Consider the following 18,536-nt stretch of genomic DNA (forward strand, 5'->3'; position numbering starts at 1 on the left):
CAGCATCAACTAACACAACAATGTAAAGCAATTATATTTCAATGAAGTTGTTAAAAAATTATATAATTTTTTAAATTAAAAAAATAAAACTTATTTAAAAACATCACTCTCTTGTCTTCAACCCCAAAATTCTCTTCCCTCAACCAGCCAAAGGAACCACAATCCCACTGGAACTTCAAACAACAACAAATGCAAAAATAATCAGAATAAAAGTACACCTTTACCCCAGACGAGAGATCAACACAGTTTTCCATTCAATGTCCAGGCTCTCCTCCTCCTTCGATGTGAATTGGACGTTCACTGGGGGGAGGGGGGGAAACAGCATCTGCATCACCCTGGAACACGTCAGGACGCTCATTTTCTCCTGGTGACCCCGAGCATGCTCACATCTGAGAACTGCTGATGGAGATGACAGTGGATGGGTGACCGGAAGTTTCCCTTGTTAGGAATGACTGTGGATCAGCCCAGAAACCAAGAGGCAAACAAGCCGACAGTGTATAGTTTTCCTTCTAGACCAGCAGACGGTTTATTTCTTTAACAAGTTGTACATTTGGCGGGGAGAAGAAATAATAGGAGTTCAGTGAAATAAGAGACAGCCCACAAGATACTGACTTGTCAAGCCATGGAAAATGTTTTAATGACAATTGGCATCACAGGTATAAATAAATAGCTCCTTTTTCCCGTCTCTAATATGTGCTAGAAATATCTTTTTAAAAGGTCCAGCTAAGGTTATTGAGGCTTCGAGGACCCTTTCTTAGCTATCGATTTTAGTAATTAAAAAAATAAACACAGGAAGCATTCCTCCCGGTATCTGCGGGCGCCGCCCCACGGAGAGCATCACGTGACAGCCGGGCGGCTTCGTCCCCAGCAGCTGCGGACAGAACGGAGTATTGGGGTTTGTGCCCCTACCTCGTGGTCTCCTCTGCCTCGTACACTTCACTTTGGATGAGTGCATTTTGCAATGGGCTGCTACACGACTAGGCTGGTACCAAAAAGCACAGCTGATTGCCAATCTAACGTAGATGTTCGTGTTTTCCGTTTATGCTGGTATACCCTGCCTAACGAAGTAAGAAAAACAACGGAAAAACCCTCAGTTTTTTTTATCCTTGTTCATTTGGCAATAGCAGCATGTCTCGGGATAGATCTACCCTGTGAGGCTCGTGCTCGTGACTCTTGGGTCTGGTTTCTCTCCTGTGGATCGGACCTCATCTTCCCCTGGGAGAAGCATCCACACGACACCAGTGATGGAGTCCTGGAGGGGTCAGGGGAACCTGGCTGGGCTCTGTGCTATTGGCTGTGTCCCACGGGTCCAGCCTCTGCCAGTGTCCTACCCACTGGCTTTGGCCCTGTGGTGGGTGTAGTGGGGATGGGTGAAGGCATCTTCCCCCATCCCACCAAAGGCTCTGAGAACTCCCCCTGATTGTAGAAAACCCAGCAAATATCAACAAGGCTGGAGGGATACGGAAAAGCATCAAACGCAATACTTAAAGAGTGGATTAACTGACATCGTTTCTAAGCATTCATCTGATGTTTAGGAATATAATTTGTTTAATTTAGGAAAATATACCATTGGATTCTCAGGAATAGACATTAAATATAAATCAAGTGGAAGTCTAAGACACAAAAAGAAAAAAGGAGGGGAAAAAAGAGAATGTGGAAAAAGAAAAGATTATTAAGTAGAGATGTAAAACTCCTCAGGTCTATCCCAAGAGGCAACCAATATTCAGAAACGTCTCCTCCCCAAGCCCAGGGTGACAGTCCAAGGCTGTCCTCGGAATAGGAAAGGAATACTGAATTAAAACGGAAAATGTCTCTTAGCAGGCCCTAGTTTTAATATATTTTGCTCCTTTATTAGAAATATAAACAGATGATTACTTGTCTTTTTATTTGTCTTTTTGCTTTTTTTTTTTTTTTTAACAAATACTTTTTGGTAGCTTGTCTGGGTTATATTTTGACTCATAAAATAACCTTCCCAATTTGGCCCTGCGCAGGTCAAACGTCTCCAAGAAGCTCCCTTCCCCGAGTTTATTCCGCCTACTTGCGAACATCTGTCGTCATCAACCTCTGATTACAAAAAAATGTCCCTTTCCGGCTTCAGAATTTCCAACTGGTTTCGAAGGGGGACCCCAACGATTCCCTGTTCAGCCCCAGAGCTACTCTGGAACCGAAGGAGGGTGTCCAAGCGCTGGCCCTTCGGCCAGAGGGGCCTAGGCTTTGTCCTTGAACTTCTCCAGGTGTTCTCTGAGCTCTTTGGGGGCGCCCACGCCCACGTCCTGGCGCACCCACTGGATGTCCTCGTCGGTCCCGCCGAGGATGGAGTTCACGGTGGGACAGCTGTCGTCGGCGGGGATGGTGGTGAAGGTGGTGAACTTCACCTTTTTCCTCTTGGAGGTGGGTGAGTGCAGGGGCTCGAGCTTCTGGTCCTTGCCCTGTCTGTCCCCGGAGTCGGCAGGCCTGGGGACCTGGCTGTGCCCGTGCTTTTGGGAACCTCCGTTGAGCAGGAGGCGGTCGCTCTCGTCTATGACGGTCGTGTGCTCGTCCTGCCGGGGGGACCCGTCGCCCACGTCCTCCAGGAGCTCCGCCTCGTTGCCCAGCCACACCCAGTCGTGCGAGTGGGTCACGGAGGCCTGGCCTTCCAGGGGCACCTGCTTGTGCCTGTACTTGAGGGCAAAGGTGGCGCAGTTGATGAGGAAGACGAGAATGGCCAGGCAGAAGACCCCCAGCAGGGCGTACATGCCGATCTCCAGGTCGCTCAGGCCGCGGGGCGCCTGCACCAGGTCGCCGGCCCCCGGCCCGCCCCCCGCCCGCGGCAGGTCCACCTGTGCCGGGAAGTTGGCGAAGTCGATGGGGATGGTCTGCAGCTGGCCCTCGCCCGCCAGCCGGGCCCCGTCCAGCCGGCTGTTCTTGCCCACCTTATTGTCCAGCAGCGACTTGGCCGTGGGGCTGCCCCTCCGGGGGGCCCCGTCTTCGCGCTCCGCGGAGGAGCTGCCGTACCAGGGCCCCTCCTGGCCCTTCTGGCGCCGGCCGCTGGCGTGGTTCTTCATCTCGGCCTCCTCGTAGGCCCCGCCGGGGCTGGAGTCGGCGTCATTCTGGCCGAACTTGACCCTGACAGTGCCGACGCCCACGGCCAGGACGCTCTTGCGTTTGGATTTCTGGCAAGCCTCCGCGATGGTCAGGTCCACTCGGACCAGGGGTCCCTGGCCTTCCCCTTCGGCCATGACAACGGGCCACCTGGGCGAGCGGGGCTGGGGGACTGACACGACGGCCTCGTCCAGGGACGTGGCGGTCAGGGTGAAGTCCTTGGTGTCGTAGATGTCCAGGGGCGTCACTGAGCCATCGCTGAACTGCAGCCAAGTGCTGAGCACGGCTTCCTGCAGGGAGAGGGGCAGTTAGAAAGCCACGGGGAGGCGAGGGGGGCGGACGCCTCTTCTCTGGGGATCGCGCCTGCCGCCATGCTAGAACAGAACCCAAAGACTTAGGGGCAGGACTTAAAATCCAGACCTGGTGGCTGATGAACCTGGGGAAAAAAATCCAGGTTTTATATCAAGATCCGAGAATCACCTTAACGGAAACAAGAACCAATGTGGACAGGCAGTGACAGCTCCAGTGTAATCCTTACCCAGGGAAAAGACCCCACAGAAAGCCCTCCCTGAATTCAGGCTCCACTGAACTTATCACCAGCGACGTCACTTGAGCGCGTCTGCTGGGTCTTCACATTATCCTACGCCTCGCTCTGATGTCCCCCCTCCTATCAGAACCCTTGTGATGACATTGAGTTCAGTATGTTCCGTTCTCCGCATAATCCATGGTAATCTGTCCATCTCAAGATCCTTAATCACATCTGCAAAGTCCCCTTTGGCACATCAGGTGCCGTATTCACAGGGTCTAGGAATCACACGTGGCCATCTATGGTGCGCCATTATTCCAGCCGCCATGGGGATGATGGTAGCTAAGGTGTCCATAGTGCTTCCTGGGTACCAGCCACTGTTCTACGTGGTTTTCATTATCAACTCATTTAATCACCACAACAGTATACAAGGTACACACTATTATCTATACTTCTCATTCTGCAGGTGAGTAGACTGGATCACAGGGGGGACCCAAGGCTCACTCAGGTTTCCACCGCTAAGTGACAGAGCTGGGTGTGAGTCCAGCCAGTTCATCTCGAGTCTTAGTCTTGGCTGCTAGTCAATCTCCTGGCTGCCTTTGACTCTGAGGTCACTGACCAGGCCAGGGACCGAAGGAAACAACTGTGATGTGTCTGGAATTCTTCCCTGTCCTCTAAGAACAGGCATTGAGTGGTCCAATTTTCATTCATCTGAGCATGTCAAGGACATGAGTTAAAAGCCTCTTCTGTGTCAGGCCGTGTGCCACACACTGAGTAGTCTTGGACAGAAGACTGACAGAGAATAAACAAGACACGGCTGTTCATCGTGCCAGGCTGGGATGCTTCTTGGAGCTGGGCCGGGATGTTAGTTCTGCATATGTTTGATGTGTTAAGTTTTTAATTCTTTTTGGCTGTGCCTCATTACTTGTGAGATCTTAGTTCCCCAACCAGGGATTGAACCTAGGCCCTCAGCAGTGAAAACATAGAGTCCTAACCACTGGACCGCCAGGGAATTCCCTAAGTTTTACTTTTTTTTTTTTTTGCGGTACGCGGGCCTCTCACTGTTGTGGCCTCTCCCGTTGCGGAGCACAGGCTCCGGACGCGCAGGCTCAGCGGCCATGGCTCACGGGCCCAGCCGCCCCGCGGCATGTGGGATCTTCCCGGACCGGGGCACGAACCCGTGTCCCCTGCATCGGCAGGTGGACTCTCAACCACTGCGCCACCAGGGAAGCCCCCTACGTTTTACTTTTTAATGTACAGTTCAGTGTACAGGGAGGAAGGAAGGTGACTAGAGATTAGGAGGGAGATGGGTTGGCCCTGGCTGTGAAATGGCCAGGATAGCTCCTGCTAGACAATCTGCTGGATGTTATGAAGGTGAAGCAGGGTGCAGAGGGGGGGAAGGAACTGGGCAGTGATCTCATGGCTGGGAAGAGCTAACGGAACCCCAGGGGTCTGTTGCGGGCAAAGGATCCTGTGTTTCCTCTAACCCTGGCCTCTGGACACCATGGCAAAGGGCAGAGGGTTTGAAGTGGGAGTTTTGAATTAAACACATGGATCCACTATCTCCCCGGGAACATTTTTCTTAAACCAATTCTTCTGGGCCTCAGTTTCCCCAGATGAAAGTGGGAATGTGAATACCTAAACCATAGGGTCTGGGATGCACATCTATGTGGCCTGACCAGTTTCCATTCCTCCTTTCCGACGGGGGCTAGAACACTAATTTTCCTTTCAGAACCATGCCTTTTCTCCATTCAGAGTTTGAGGAGTGTGGGTGGAGGCACCGGCCTCTCCAGTTCCAGAGGTGGGCGTATGTCCAAGGTCTGGCCAATCAGAACATTGTACTACCCTTTTCACAGTGATTGGCTCAGAAAGAGGCACATGACCCAAACCAGCCAATGGGACATGACCTCTGGGCTTTTGTTGGAATTAGAGCAGAATTTATTTCCCCTGGAACTACTGAGTTGGGATGCAAGCTGGAATGCAGAGAGAGAGAGAGAGAATCTTAAGAGCATGTCCCAACAACAAAGAAGACTGGCTAAGTATAAACTAGTAGAAAACTAGGTAAAAATATACAAATAAGAGATGCAAATCCCCAGGAATCAGAAATGAAAAGAGAAGGCATACTAGAGTGGTACAAATAGGTAACTGTTACTGAGACAGCTTGAGGGCGTGCAGAGCTGCTCAGAAGACCTACCAGCCAGTGGCTGGGATGGTGATGCCCACCTAGGCATGTGTCAGATTGGGGTGAAACCTTTTACATAAAGCCAGGACTCCTCTCCACATATGCAGGTGAGAAAGCCTACCCACTGGGCCAGAGGCACATCAGTGATGCTTGTCTGTGCGCTGAGCACTGGGTGCGAAAATGTCTCCCCTGGAAATCAGAACCTCACCCCTTCCCCAGGAGTGGCGAGTCTGAAGTTATAACACCTGGTGGTGAAGGAGCTGCAAGACATTTACTTGAAACTGGACCCATACGCACGCAAAACTGCACAGGAATTCCTCAGGAACCATATAAAACAAAGCAACTACAGCTCAAGAGGTGCTCATGATAAAAAAAATTACAATCCCTAGGAGGGAAGGCTCTACTATGAGAGAAAACCATAAGAATTTCACATAGAAAGATCAGCAGATGAAGGATTCGAGATAATAAAACAAATGAAAAAGACTAAAATAAAACAAAGCAACAACAAAAATCAGCCCCCCAAAAAAATAGAGTAAAAAGGAGTAGAAACTACACTGAAAGAGTGGGAGTCACCGCAAAAAGAACAGGTAGCTGTGGAAAGAACCACACAGAACGTCTAGGCATGAAAAATACTCTGGTTGAAATTAATTACTCAGTGGATAGTTTGAACAGCAGATTAGACATGGTTGAGGAGAGAATTAGTGTAATGGGAGACTGAGCCAAGAAACTTACCCAGAATGTAACCCACAGGAACATAAAGAGATGAAACATAGGAAAGGAAGGTTGAAAGGAATGAGAAAGAGAATGAGAATGACCAATGGTTTTCTGTTAGGAGTTCCAGAAGCCAAGAATATGGGAGAACTTCCATAGTCAAAGAAATAAGGGCTGGCCATCTTCCAGAATTGAGGACAAGCGCCAATAATAAAAAGGAAGGTTTCTGACGACACCACTGGAGCGTCTGGATCTAGCTTTACCTGAAGATGCCCATGCTTGGACATGAACTGATAAACTCTGACGTCTGACTCAACCAGCCCGAGTTAGGCCTCTATCACTCGTAAGGAAAAGCCCAGACTATCACCAGCTTCCTGTTAGGAGTGAGAACGTTCACGAAGTCTAAAGGTGGTGTGTGCGTGCTGTTGGCACCTGCCCACTTTCCTACAATACCCGCCTGCTTAACTTTCAGCTGTCGAGCCCGCAAGGTGGTTTGGCCTGAGGGCATTCTGGCCTCTGGAACCCATGTGGTCATGCCCGCAGCCAGAAATGCCGAGAAATTAACACCCTCCAGAAGCAGCCCTCCACTAAGGGCTGACGGGAGGTGTGGTACATATCCCAGCTTCCTTGACCTCAGGTACAATGACTCTCCAGCCTTTTCTACACTGGCTGACGGTTTCCCCAGGAGACCCAGGCTCCAGCAGCCCACAGTGGTGGCTGAGTTGGGAACACACTCTTCTGGCTGTCTTCCCTTCCTTCCCTCACTTCCCGACGCCCTTCTGGTGTTCCCTTCACCGCCCACATGCAGTCCTTGCAGGTGGATCCTCATCTCAGGCTCAGCCTTTTGGGGGATCAAAGCTAAGACGTGACTGGTTCAGGAATTTTCCTCACCGCCCTCCTCTCCTTTAGCTTCACCAACTTACAAATCATGTCGGACGGGCCCCCTTCTGAAGTCTCAGTCGAATGCATTCACGCCGGGGGAGACCTCATTTCACTTCACCAGCCTGGCTTTCTTTAGCACTGGTAGGGCACAGGGGAGTATAATGCAACTGCCTCATATTCACGGCATAGCCGTCTTTCAGATTTTGTATTTCAAAGTTGGAAATATCAAGAACAAGGGGCCAGCCTTCCACACTCCAAGGGCTGCGATAAAACCTTGCTAACGCAGCATGCAAGTTCATCGTGGCTGACTTTTCGCCTTGAGTTCATTTTTCTTCATCAACTCTAGACGGAGAATGAACTGAACATCAAACAAGCCCCCATGAACGGCAGGCAATCCGAATTAAGCCCTCAGAACCTCGTGGGCTTGCCAACCTCCATCTCCATCATCCCTGCTGTGGGATTGAGACCAAGTCCTTCCATTAGCTCATGACAGCCAGGTTGGAACGTAGGGGTTGTCTCAGGAGAAGCCAACGCAATTCCCCAAAGATGAGAAATTCTGAAATACTTAAACTAACACACGTCCAGGCATGATTTAGATCTCCTATTCTTTCAAGAGTCATGTCTGCAAATGGAACGAACTCCATCCACAGATCCCCTTAGGCAGCGCCGGGGCCCTCCAATTACCATCAGCCAATGAAGACAGATGGGTGAGGCTGGTTACTGATGGGTGGCCTTGCCCCATGCCAGGGAGATGGCAATGTCAGTTATCCCCTGATTAATTACCAGTTCTCAGCAAATAGCTTCGTGCTTTCTGCTTTGTCTCCCCACTTTGCTCGCTCCGCTGTTTCTAAACCAGCAAATGCCATGCCAGTTTCCTGCCCCCAGGAGAGGTGAGCAGAGGTTCCAGCACTGGGAGCTGGACCGGGATGGGAACCTACTCCAGCTCCCTGTTGGTGATGCTCTGGAACCATACCAGGTAGCAACGCGCAGCATTTCTAGAATGGTCCACCCTAGTCCTTGGAACCTGGGAACAAAACGAGCTGTCCCCCCGATGATGATGTTATATGCACAGCTGAAGTTAGGGAGAGCTGCCTGGCTGAGCTGGGTGGGTCTGGTGTAGTCACAGGAGCCTTTGGAAGCAGAGGAGTTTCTCTGGCTGGTGGCAGAGGGAAAGTCAGGTTGAAAGCACGAGAAGAACTCAATGCACCGTTACTTGTTCTGCAGATGATGGCGGGGGGGGCGGGGGGTGCAGAGAGAAGGGAGCAGAGAGGCTCCCAGCCAGCAGCTAGCGAAGAAACAGAAACCTCAGGCATTCAGCTGCGCAGAGCTGGATTCTGCCAACCACACCAGTGAGTGCAGGAGCAGATTCTTCCCCAGAGCTTCCTGATAAGAGGCTTTGCTCTCAGCCTGTGAACCCAGGAGCCTGGCACCCAGCTGAGCCCACCTGGACTCCTGACCCGCAGAACCGTGAACGACAGTGGTTGCTGTCTTAAGCTGCTAGGCTTCTGACAGTTCTTTGCACAGATGACTAATCCATCCCCGTGCACTGGGTACCATTATTCTGGTTCATCACAGACCCCGCTTCTTGGATGACGCAACCACGTGCATTTTACACAGCCCGAATCACTCCATCCTGGAATGTGGTTTGGCCACCCTGTCCCAGTTCCTCCCACCTCCCTCCCCTTTGGCTGAATCAGGTGTGGCAACCAGCCTTGCTCCCCTCGACCTCTGGCATCCAGGCCCCTACCTGTTTGGGGGTTCGCAGCAGCTCCTCAGCTGTGGCCACAGCCGTGACGGCCTTGCTGTTCTCTGTGCTGGGGTGAAGGGTGACAGACAGCCCAGCCACGAACTGGATGGCCAGGTCTGTCACCGAGACTTTGTCATCTAACACGGTTACTGTCTTCTCGGCCAGGATGGAGTCAGACAGTGGGGACAGCACCTGGGCAGGACACAAGATAAATCCGTCACACCTGCTTCTGGATGTTGGAGCCTTTCCCTCCATCTGAAACAGGGTCCGGAATACAGTGTGAAGGAGCCACACATCTACTTCACTATATACACTAGCCCGAACTGGGCCTCTGTGAGAATCAGATAAAGTCACCCCTCCCCTGAGACACTTTAGCTCTATCTTTTGGAAAATGGACATAAAAATTAAAATCCATTCTGTCTTTTTAAAATTAATTAATTAATTTATTTCTGGCTACACTGGGTCTTTGTTGCTGCGTTTGGGCTTTCTCTAGTTGCAGCGAGCAGGGGCTACCTTCGTTGCGGAGCACAGGCTCTAGGCACGTGGGCTCAGCAGTTGTGGCTCGCGGGCTCTAGAGCGCAGGCTCAGTAGTTGTGTCGCACGGGCTTAGTTGCTTCACGGCATGTGGGATCTTCCCGGACCAGGGAACGAAGCCGTGTCCCCTACACCGGCAGGCAGCTTCTTAACCACTGCGCCACCAGGGAAGCCCTCCATTCTGTCTTTGAAAGGAAATGCCCCTCCCCGTTTAGATGAGGCTCTCTTGCGTACCACACAACCGGGTCAACCGTGCACGACGATCCTGCTGCCTGGACCCGTGAAGAGTCGCACACAAGCTGACTCTGCACGGCCCGACTCCCATTCTAGGTGAATTACGGAACCAACGGGAGGCCTGAATTATAAATAGCTGACTCTCCCTTCGGGCCCCCAGCACAACATGTCCTCTGCTGAAATATTACTTTCTGCCTCATCTCATAAACCACGTGTAGGACCTGAGATGTCTCAGGTGAAGTGGTAGAAACGTATCTATCATTTCTACCTGGGGTGGTTGTGAAAGGATCCAGAATGACATTCCAGAAAGGTGGAGTCACACACAGGACTATCTGTAAGACAGATAACCAGCAGGGACCTACTGCACAGCACAGGGAACTCTACTCAATACTCTGTGATAACCTATGTGAGAAAAGAATCTGAAAAAGACTGGATATATGCATATGTATAACTGAATCACTGTGCTGTACACCTGAAACTAACACAACATTGTAAATCAACTATACTTCAGTAAAATTAAAAAACAAACAAACAAAAAAGGCGGAGTCAGTAGGGTGGGACTTGATGGGCTGACTGAAAGGCCCTCATGCCCTGTCATCTGTTTTGAAATCCCACCATTCTATACATTTCCTTGAGCAAAAGAGGCAGTAGGATTTTTTTTTTTTCTTTTTTTTTTTGCGGTACGCAGGCCTCTCACTGTTGTGGCCTCTCCCGTTGTGGAGCACAAGCTCCGGACACGCAGGGGCCCAGCCGCTCCGCGGCATGTGGGATCTTCCCGGACCGGGGCACGAACCCATGTCCCCTGCATCGGCAAGCGGACTCTCAACCACTGCGCCACCAGGGAAGCCCGAGGCAGTAGGATTTTGAAGAGAGTTTGTCGAATGACTGTATGACAGAATGACAGACTGACCTAAGGAAAAAAGGGAGCAAAGGAAGAAGGGACGCATCCTTCTTTGGTCGCTGGCAAGAGCAGCGCAGAGATGGGGGAAGGTTCAAAGAGGGTGTAGGAGGTGCGCATCTGGAAAGGGGGCACTGAGGGTGGAGGAGTAGCGTCAGGATGGGGCGGGTTTGGTGGTGGGAATGGAGCATGCGGCAGTGAGGGCGTCATAGCGGCACTAAGGGGTGTGGCCACCACCTTCTCAATTCTGTCTGGAAGGAGCTTGGGGCTCAGAGAGCTGGTCCAGGCTCACCTTTCGGGGGCCCCAGGATGCCATCACGAGGACAAGGAATTGGCCACGAGGACCCGCCCATCTAGTGAGCCTCCCCCAGGGCTGGGTGCCACCTTCAGGGATGGGCGTGCCGAAGTTCCCAGCTCCGGCTTCCTACCTGGATGGTTGTCATGCCAACCTCCCTCCCGACCAGGATCCTGCTGTCCTGGAGAGTGGCCACGTGGGGTTCCTCCAGCTTCATGAAGTCTGCAACCAGGTGGGTGATGTCGAACTGCCAGTCGGGACTGAGCAGGTGGCTTGGCCGGCCCCAGGGGCTGGCGCCCTCAGACACAAACTGAGTGAGGACCCGCACGGTGGCGTGCTGGTACTGCAGGGCGCAGCCTCGGCCCCGCCGCCCGTCCTCTTCTTCATCCTCGCTGTCTCGCGTGGGCCTGCCGGGAAAAGGGAAGAGGCTCTCAGGTCAGGTGATGGGATGCAAGGTGCTCTGGAGTCACGAGGCAGGTGCCCCCGCCAACCTACAAGAGACAGCATCCCGGGCAGGAGCCTCAGGACCACACAGGAGCACCAACTCTGTCACCGGGCAGCACAAAGGGTGAAACACCTCTCTCTCTCTCTCCCTCTCTCTCTCTTTTGTTTAATAATGCAAAGAAGCAAGCTTTATTGTACTTGCCAAAGGAGGAAGGGAAGACTTAATTGAGAAGAAAATGTGAACATCTCTCTCCACTAAACAGCATGACCCAAAGGAGTTCTCCACGTCCTATCCCTCCCGATATATGCAACCCACGAAAAATCCCACCTCTCTTTTGAAGACATGTATTGACAAATAAAAGACAGAAGAACTAATATTTACTAAACGTACACTGTCCACAAAGTAGCAGAGAACCATGCATGGCTATTCACAACTTAATTTCAATGAAGAAAATTAAGCAAATCAAACCACTAAATTTCTCAGTCACTCCATAACCCCTTGTGCTAGTGGCTACCATGCTGGACATTGTGAGTCTAGAACATTCCACCACTGTAGAAAGGTCTCTTGGGCAGGGTGGTATGATGCTCTTGAGATGTGTCTATCCTAAGCTCTGCACGGATGGACTCTTCGAATCTCATAACACCGTGAGGCAAAACTTTAATTATTCTTATGTCCAGATGAGGAAACTGAGGCGGAGAGATTGGGTGGCTGGCCCAAACTCACAAAGCAAGAAGGTAGCTGAGCTTGGATTTGAACCCAGCAAGTGTCAGTTCTGCCTTCTTCAGGGACAGGGAACGAACCCATATCTTGGCCACTCGTGACCACTAAAGGGTCTGAAGTCTTGGCTGGAGTCATGGCTGTCCTCCCCGGCAGGACAAATGCCTTCAAGTTTACCCTGTAGAAATGGATTCACCATTTCATTGCTCCATTCATCCATCCTGAGATGGACTCCAGTTGCCCCTTAAAAATCAAGACCCTGGTGCTTGGGAGACTGTCGGGAAAATAGTGCTGGTGGTTTAAGATGGGAGATTCCATCCAGGAAACCGGAATTCAGCAACAACTCTTATTTAGCTAAACTGAGGGCCACAGAGCTGAGAAAACAAGACCCCAAACTCCTACATGAGACAATCCGGAGTCAGAATACATTAGAGGCTTTTGTTTCGGTTTAAGAGGAGGCAGCAACCCCATGGTCCAGTATAAATGCAAGTAGACTTTACCCAATATTTTGGTACGCATAGAGCTTTTCAAGTTTATAGATATTCATCCAGCACAGAAAAAGGATTCACCGTTTTGCTTAGAGAAAATAAACCCAAACTTAAATTCCCTGGGGGTGGAGGGCCTAGAAAATCTTGTTACTTCTGTGGCTTCACCCTGGAGGGACCACTTGCAGGAGACAGTTTCCTAGCAGCCCGTGCAGACTGCAAATGACTGGATCTCATGCTGACCCAGCCGCTCAGCAGCCTTCCTGCCTGGCTGGGTTACCCTGGGCCTTGGTTTCCCCAGAGGGTTGTTGTTAGGCCGTAGGCATGTATGCGTTGCATCATGTCATCACCATGGTAACAGCATCACCTAGTCTGCACTGGGCCCTGCATTGGCTCCTTTAGCGTTAAGGTCAGTCTCCACGGCCGTTGCCGTCACAGCTCTGATGCATCTCCCCGTCCCGGGCTTACCTCTTAGTGGCCACGATGGGGACCCTCCAGCCTTTAATCTGGCTCAGCTCCGTGTCAGAGACGTCGATCTGCAGGGGCAGCCGGGGCACCCACACGGTGACGTGCAGGGGGGCGCTCAGGTGCTGGTATGTGAAGTTCACCACCGTGTCCACCTTGCCTTTCATCTCTTTGCCATTGACAAAGATGTAGTCGCAGCGGTCGGACACCTGCCGAGACAGAGAGGGGATGGAGGAGGAGAGGTTCCTGAGGCCCTGGAGACCACCCTTCTGCCATTTGTCCTTTTCTCTAGCAAAGCACGCATGCTTGATCTAGGTTCCCCTCAATGCAGAGCCTGAGACAAGGATTCAGTGTGGTTGGTTTACTTGGGAGGTGACCCCAGGGAAGGGGGACCAGGGAGCAGACTGAGGGAATCAGAGAAATAAGAATAGTTGGTAGAAAGGCACATCTTTGCATTTGCTGCTGTGACCATCAGGCTCCATTTTTCTGGGCCTCATGGAAAGCACACAGAATTGTCCACCTGCAGTATGAGAGGCAGGAATATTATCTACCAGCTCCTCTCCTGTCTCTCTTTGAGTGAGGGCTGCTGTGTGAGTTAACTTTCCCACACTTTTAGGCTGAGACACAGGCCCTGGGATGGAAAGCAGAAGCAGATTGAGAGAAGCAGCAATCACTAAGTGAACTTGAACCTGCACAGAACTGCAGCTGGGACTGAACTCTGGGTGGACCCGGGGAATGTGATTTGGGCACCAGAGGTGTCTGTTCTCCAGGCCGATGTCTGCTCAGAAGATGAGCCACACCCACGTCCCGCCCCATCCAGCCTCCCAGGGTCTGAAGGGCTCGTACCGCCTTTCTCTCTAGCAGGGCTCTTCCAGTTCCTACACTCTCTGCTCCAATCACACGCAGCTCTGATGGCTCCCCATCAGGAGAACGCTCAGGCCTTCGCACATGTAGTTCCCTTTCCCTGGGAACACCCTTCCCTCCCTGTTTGCAGCACCTCCCCTGAGGCCCTAGGATTATTTGTGTATCTGTACTGTTACTGTTCATCCAGTGAATGGCAGAATCTCATTAGTGATGACCAACTTATGTTTCCTTCCCCTGAATTGCCTCCTTTCACTCTTCCCATTTCTAGAAGATCATGGACTCAGGAAAGAGACAAGACAGAGCACAAAGGAAAACAAACACAGAGACAAATAAAATAAACGTCTTCAAGCATCTAGATTTTGTGTTCCAATGCCTAAACCCTCAGGAAGATGCATCTGTTTACAGCCCCACGGATGTTGTCATGTGGCAAAGAAACAGCTGGAGGATGCCCGTGCCCCTTGGGAGGAGGCTGCTAGGAGCAGGGTGCACAGGGGCGGGACCACATCAGAGGTAACCCGTGTGGACTCTGAATGATAATGGGTGTGCCCTAGGAACCGTGAACAGAATCCTTGAGGACTAGAAGCCCCCTCCCCAAGGCCTTGAGAGTAGTTAAATCTCCTAGAAATTAGCCTCCGATGATGTTTCGTTGCATTAATGAATTGAAAACTGAAAAGAGAAATCAAGTTGGGTTATAGAGAAACATGACCCATCTTGCAGAGTCAAGTTTATGGGATGGGATTTACACTAGCCCCATGTGTAAATTCACATTTTCAACTGCAAAACTGTAAAATCCTCGAAGGCAGTAAGTACATGTTTTTCTTCTTTGACCTCTTGGTTCCTCATACCAGCTGCTCATGAAGGGGGAGCTCAGCAAAGTGGATACTGAATGGATGAATGGATGAATACATGAATGGATGGACGGATGGATGGATGGATGGATGGATGCATGGACGGATAAATGGATGAGTGGATGGATAGATGGATGAGTGAATGGACAGATGGATGAATGGGTGGCTGAATGGATGGATGGATGGATAAATGGATGGACAGATGGATGGATGGGTGGATGGATGGATGGATAAATGGATGAGTGGATGGATAGATGGATAGATGGATGGATGAGTGGGTGGCTGAATGGATGGATGGATGGATGGATGGACAGCTGGATGGATGCCTGAACATGGCCCTTTCTTCATGGGGTACTTGCTTCAAGACAACCAAACAAAGATCTTGGGGCGAAGGAGATACGGTGAAAGACTGAGATGGAGCCAAGAGCAGTGGAAACACAAGAAGTTAATTTGAAAACTTCCAGAAAGCTCTAGAGCAGTGTTTCCTAACCTTTTAGGAGTCATGAACTCCTTTGAGAGTACACATAAAGCTATTTCTTGCCCTAGAAATGCATGTACACACAGTTTTGTGTAGCATTTCAGAGTTAATGAAGTCACCCATGGACTCTTCACCCAGCATTACCACACTAAGCTGTAACTGCCGATTTGCTTATGTGTCTCCCGTCCAGGTTATACACGCTGAAAGGAGCAGCATTTCCTTCAGGGGTGTCCACGGCCCCGGTTAAATAACATCCAACGCTGAGCAATGAACTCTTGTGATCGCGCTCTCTTTCCCCAGCTTCTAGGAACTATGGATGGGTACCCTGGGCCCAATTTTCATCTTCAGCTCGCACTTCTGTTTGGAGCGGCAGGTGGAGAGGGCCGGGCTGAGCGCATTTCCTCCATCTGCTGGGGACAGTGGCAGGGGGCGGGTGGGAGGGGAACACATGGATGGATCTTCTCACTCACGGTCAATAGTGGTTTAAAACTGTGTACGTACTGATTAAGAGTGGAAACCAATTTTCTTCCCTGTCCCAGATTTGTCATTAGCATGTAAACACTGTCCTGGATCCGGGCAGGCATTAGCATAATAGCCAAGCAAGAGTTATATCAGTAATCACTTCTTTAATCAATGTTGTAATTTACAGACCATTGACTTTCCTCATTTATTACCTTTCTGAGCTCTGGTGGGAAGGAACCTGGCCGCTCCAGAATGCATAAATCGTTAAGGGAACGCCAAGGGTATGAAGCGGCGGGCGTGACAGAGCCATTGTCACTGTTACTCCTGAAGATGCCGTAAATGTCTGGGCCAGTCTCAGGATGCATCCGTCATTTCCCAAGCGGCTACAGCAGCGGGAACCATGGTATCACGAAGCGAGCCTGCTCATCTGCAGAAAAGGAACCCGAGGCCCCTGCGAGAATCTTGCCAGCCCCTTGCCTCCATTTCTGGGAATCTTTTTTCTCTCTCCAACCACACTGAATCTTTTTTCTCTCTCATTGTGGGGGAGCTTCTACCCACTGAGAAAACTGCTTGCTGGCCTCTTGCTCACTCTGACGTTCAAACTCTCCCTTCTGAACGCACGGTGGCCGTGGAAACAGCCACTGATGTCTGCTTTTAAGGACTGGGAGGGGCTGGGGTAGGTTCCGGCTGAGCGACCTACGGTCAGCTGACACCTTCTGTTGTCGCTCAGGCCTTGGCAACTTCCTGAGGACGTTGCCTGCTTCCTAGGGGAGAAGCTGGGGACCACTTTCCATGAAGAAAGCAAAAGGCATCTGTTGGCCAGCCATCGACGTCCAATGCGATTTTTGTCTTGATGCCCTCGGCCAAGCGGGTTCTCAAATTGGACGAGCATCAGAGGCGGTCAAGTGTCCACAGGCTGCTGGGCCCACTCCCCAAGTCTCAGGTTGAGCAGGTCTGGTGTGTGTGGGGGGGGCGATATTTGCACTTCTAACAAGTTCCTGGGAGACGCTGATGCTTCAGGTCTGGGGACCACAATTAGAGACTCACTCCTTGAAATACTGCAATTGCCCCTTCTTCTGTGTTTCCGTGGCAGCTTAAATATCCTGTCTTAGCCCTTTGGGGCTGCAATCACAGAATACCGAGAGACGGGGCCGGGGGCTTAAACCACGGTCATTTATTTCTCACTGTCTGGAGGCTGGGAAGTCCAATACGAAGGCGCCGGCACAGTCTGTGTCTGGTGAGGGCCCATTCCTGGCTCCTAGATGGCTGTCTTCTCTCTGTGTCCTCACTTGGTGGAAGGGGTGAGGGAGCCCTCTGGAGCCTCTTATAAAAACGCTAATTTATTCATGAAAGCTCTGCCCTCATGGCCTAATCACCTCCCTAAACCCCTGCCTCCGACCATCACACTGGGGTTTAAAATCTCAACATAGGTATTTGGGGGCGTCACACAAACATTCAGTCCATATATACTCCTTTCACTCCTGTAATCACTTAGCTCTGAGGCTTTAAATACCATCTCTGTATAATATAAGTACCATCTCTAATAACTCCCCACATCCGACCTCCAGACAAAAAGTGCTTATTCAACATCTCTACTTGGCTCTCTAATTAGCATTTCCAACTTCATATGCTCAGAAATCTAACTCTAATAGGTTTTGCCTCTTTGGAGACTAGGGGTTGAGAATAGAAATTAAGTTCAAATACAGAAAAACGATTTACATTTCTTGCACACCTGAGTGTGTGTACCTGCTCTGTTAACAAAAACTATCAAATGCTCTTACACTGTCCTGATGCCTGCTTTTACACCTGTCATGTGCTTTCCCCATCATTCTCACCCTCAGTCCTTTCTGGAGCTCTGGACAGCCATCAGGATCCCATTTTAGAGATGAGAAAACTGAGGCTCACTGAGGTTGCAGCTTGCCCAAGGTGGAGAAGAGGGGTGAAGAATAGAACCGGTTTATGACAGTCAGTGCAGGATTTGATCAGACTGTTTCAGTCGTGTTGTCTTAACAGATAATATCCTGAGATTGTGGCCTTGGGAATCGCCCTTCCTGCCATGTGAGTCTTAGGGTCTTTTCCATTTCTGTGGGCTGGGGGACCAGGGAAAGGGGCCCCAAGAGAGGCCACTGGCCGCTGACTCTGACATGGACCAGCTCAAGTCCTTTCTGCCAGTTGCCCTGGCCCTCGCTCTCTTGGCCCATTCCCAAAGCAGCCCACTCAGACAGGCCGGAACATTGCACATCTCGTCAGGGAACAGATAGTACATGCTACTATCTGTTTAACACAGGGACTCTTTACAAAGGTGTGGGTAGGGTTGAAGGAAACCAGCAAGAGATGGCAAAGCCCAGCACAGACAGAGGTCGGGGTAGTGCATTGAATAGCATTCTCCAAAATCCATGCTCATCCAGGACCTTCGAGTAGGACCTGATTTGGAAATAGGGTCTCTGCAGATGTAATTAGCTAAAATGAGGTGATACCAGCCTAGGGCGGGCCCTTAAAGGGCTGGTGTCTGTGCCCAGCTTGGGCACTGTCCCTGCTCGAGAGGACTGCCCACCTTGGCACAAAATGCAGCCAATGTCAACTCACAACCGTGCTGCAAGGCGCCCAGAGGAATAAAACAGACCGACCTCAGTTTCCCCACCCTCCAGTGCCTGGGGGTGCCTCCCCCCGCCTCCAGCCTCG

General features: G+C 51.0%; 2 protein-coding genes across 6 annotated transcripts in view; one reads left to right on the top strand and one right to left on the bottom strand.

Annotated features, from left to right (window-relative positions):
* SLC15A4 (solute carrier family 15 member 4) overlaps positions 1-18,536 on the top strand; it is a 120,371-nt gene that overhangs the window by 89,546 nt on the left and 12,289 nt on the right. Inside the window, exon 8 of one of the 5 annotated variants that reach the window (XM_019942121.3) lies at positions 148-1,912. The exons of 1 other annotated variant lie outside the window; for it this stretch is intronic. In XM_019942121.3, coding sequence (XP_019797680.1) covers positions 148-371 — 224 coding nt within the window. In that variant the 3' untranslated portion in view covers positions 372-1,912. Of the gene's footprint in view, positions 1-147; positions 1,913-1,991; positions 9,540-14,334; positions 14,421-18,536 lie in introns of those variants that run through there. 3 more of the 5 variants (XM_073789926.1, XM_073789927.1, XM_019942139.3) reach the window with 3 other exon arrangements.
* TMEM132C (transmembrane protein 132C) overlaps positions 1,893-18,536 on the bottom strand; it is a 374,461-nt gene continuing 357,817 nt past the window's right edge. Inside the window, exons 6-9 of the mRNA XM_033837903.2 lie at positions 13,206-13,411; positions 11,224-11,497; positions 9,130-9,321; positions 1,893-3,371 (exon numbers count right to left, since the gene is read on the bottom strand). Coding sequence (XP_033693794.2) covers positions 2,208-3,371; positions 9,130-9,321; positions 11,224-11,497; positions 13,206-13,411 — 1,836 coding nt within the window. The 3' untranslated portion in view covers positions 1,893-2,207. The remainder of the gene's footprint in view (positions 3,372-9,129; positions 9,322-11,223; positions 11,498-13,205; positions 13,412-18,536) is intronic.

The sequence above is a fragment of the Tursiops truncatus genome, chromosome 13, assembly GCF_011762595.2.
Source record: "Tursiops truncatus isolate mTurTru1 chromosome 13, mTurTru1.mat.Y, whole genome shotgun sequence".
Taxonomy (NCBI): domain Eukaryota; kingdom Metazoa; phylum Chordata; class Mammalia; order Artiodactyla; family Delphinidae; genus Tursiops; species Tursiops truncatus.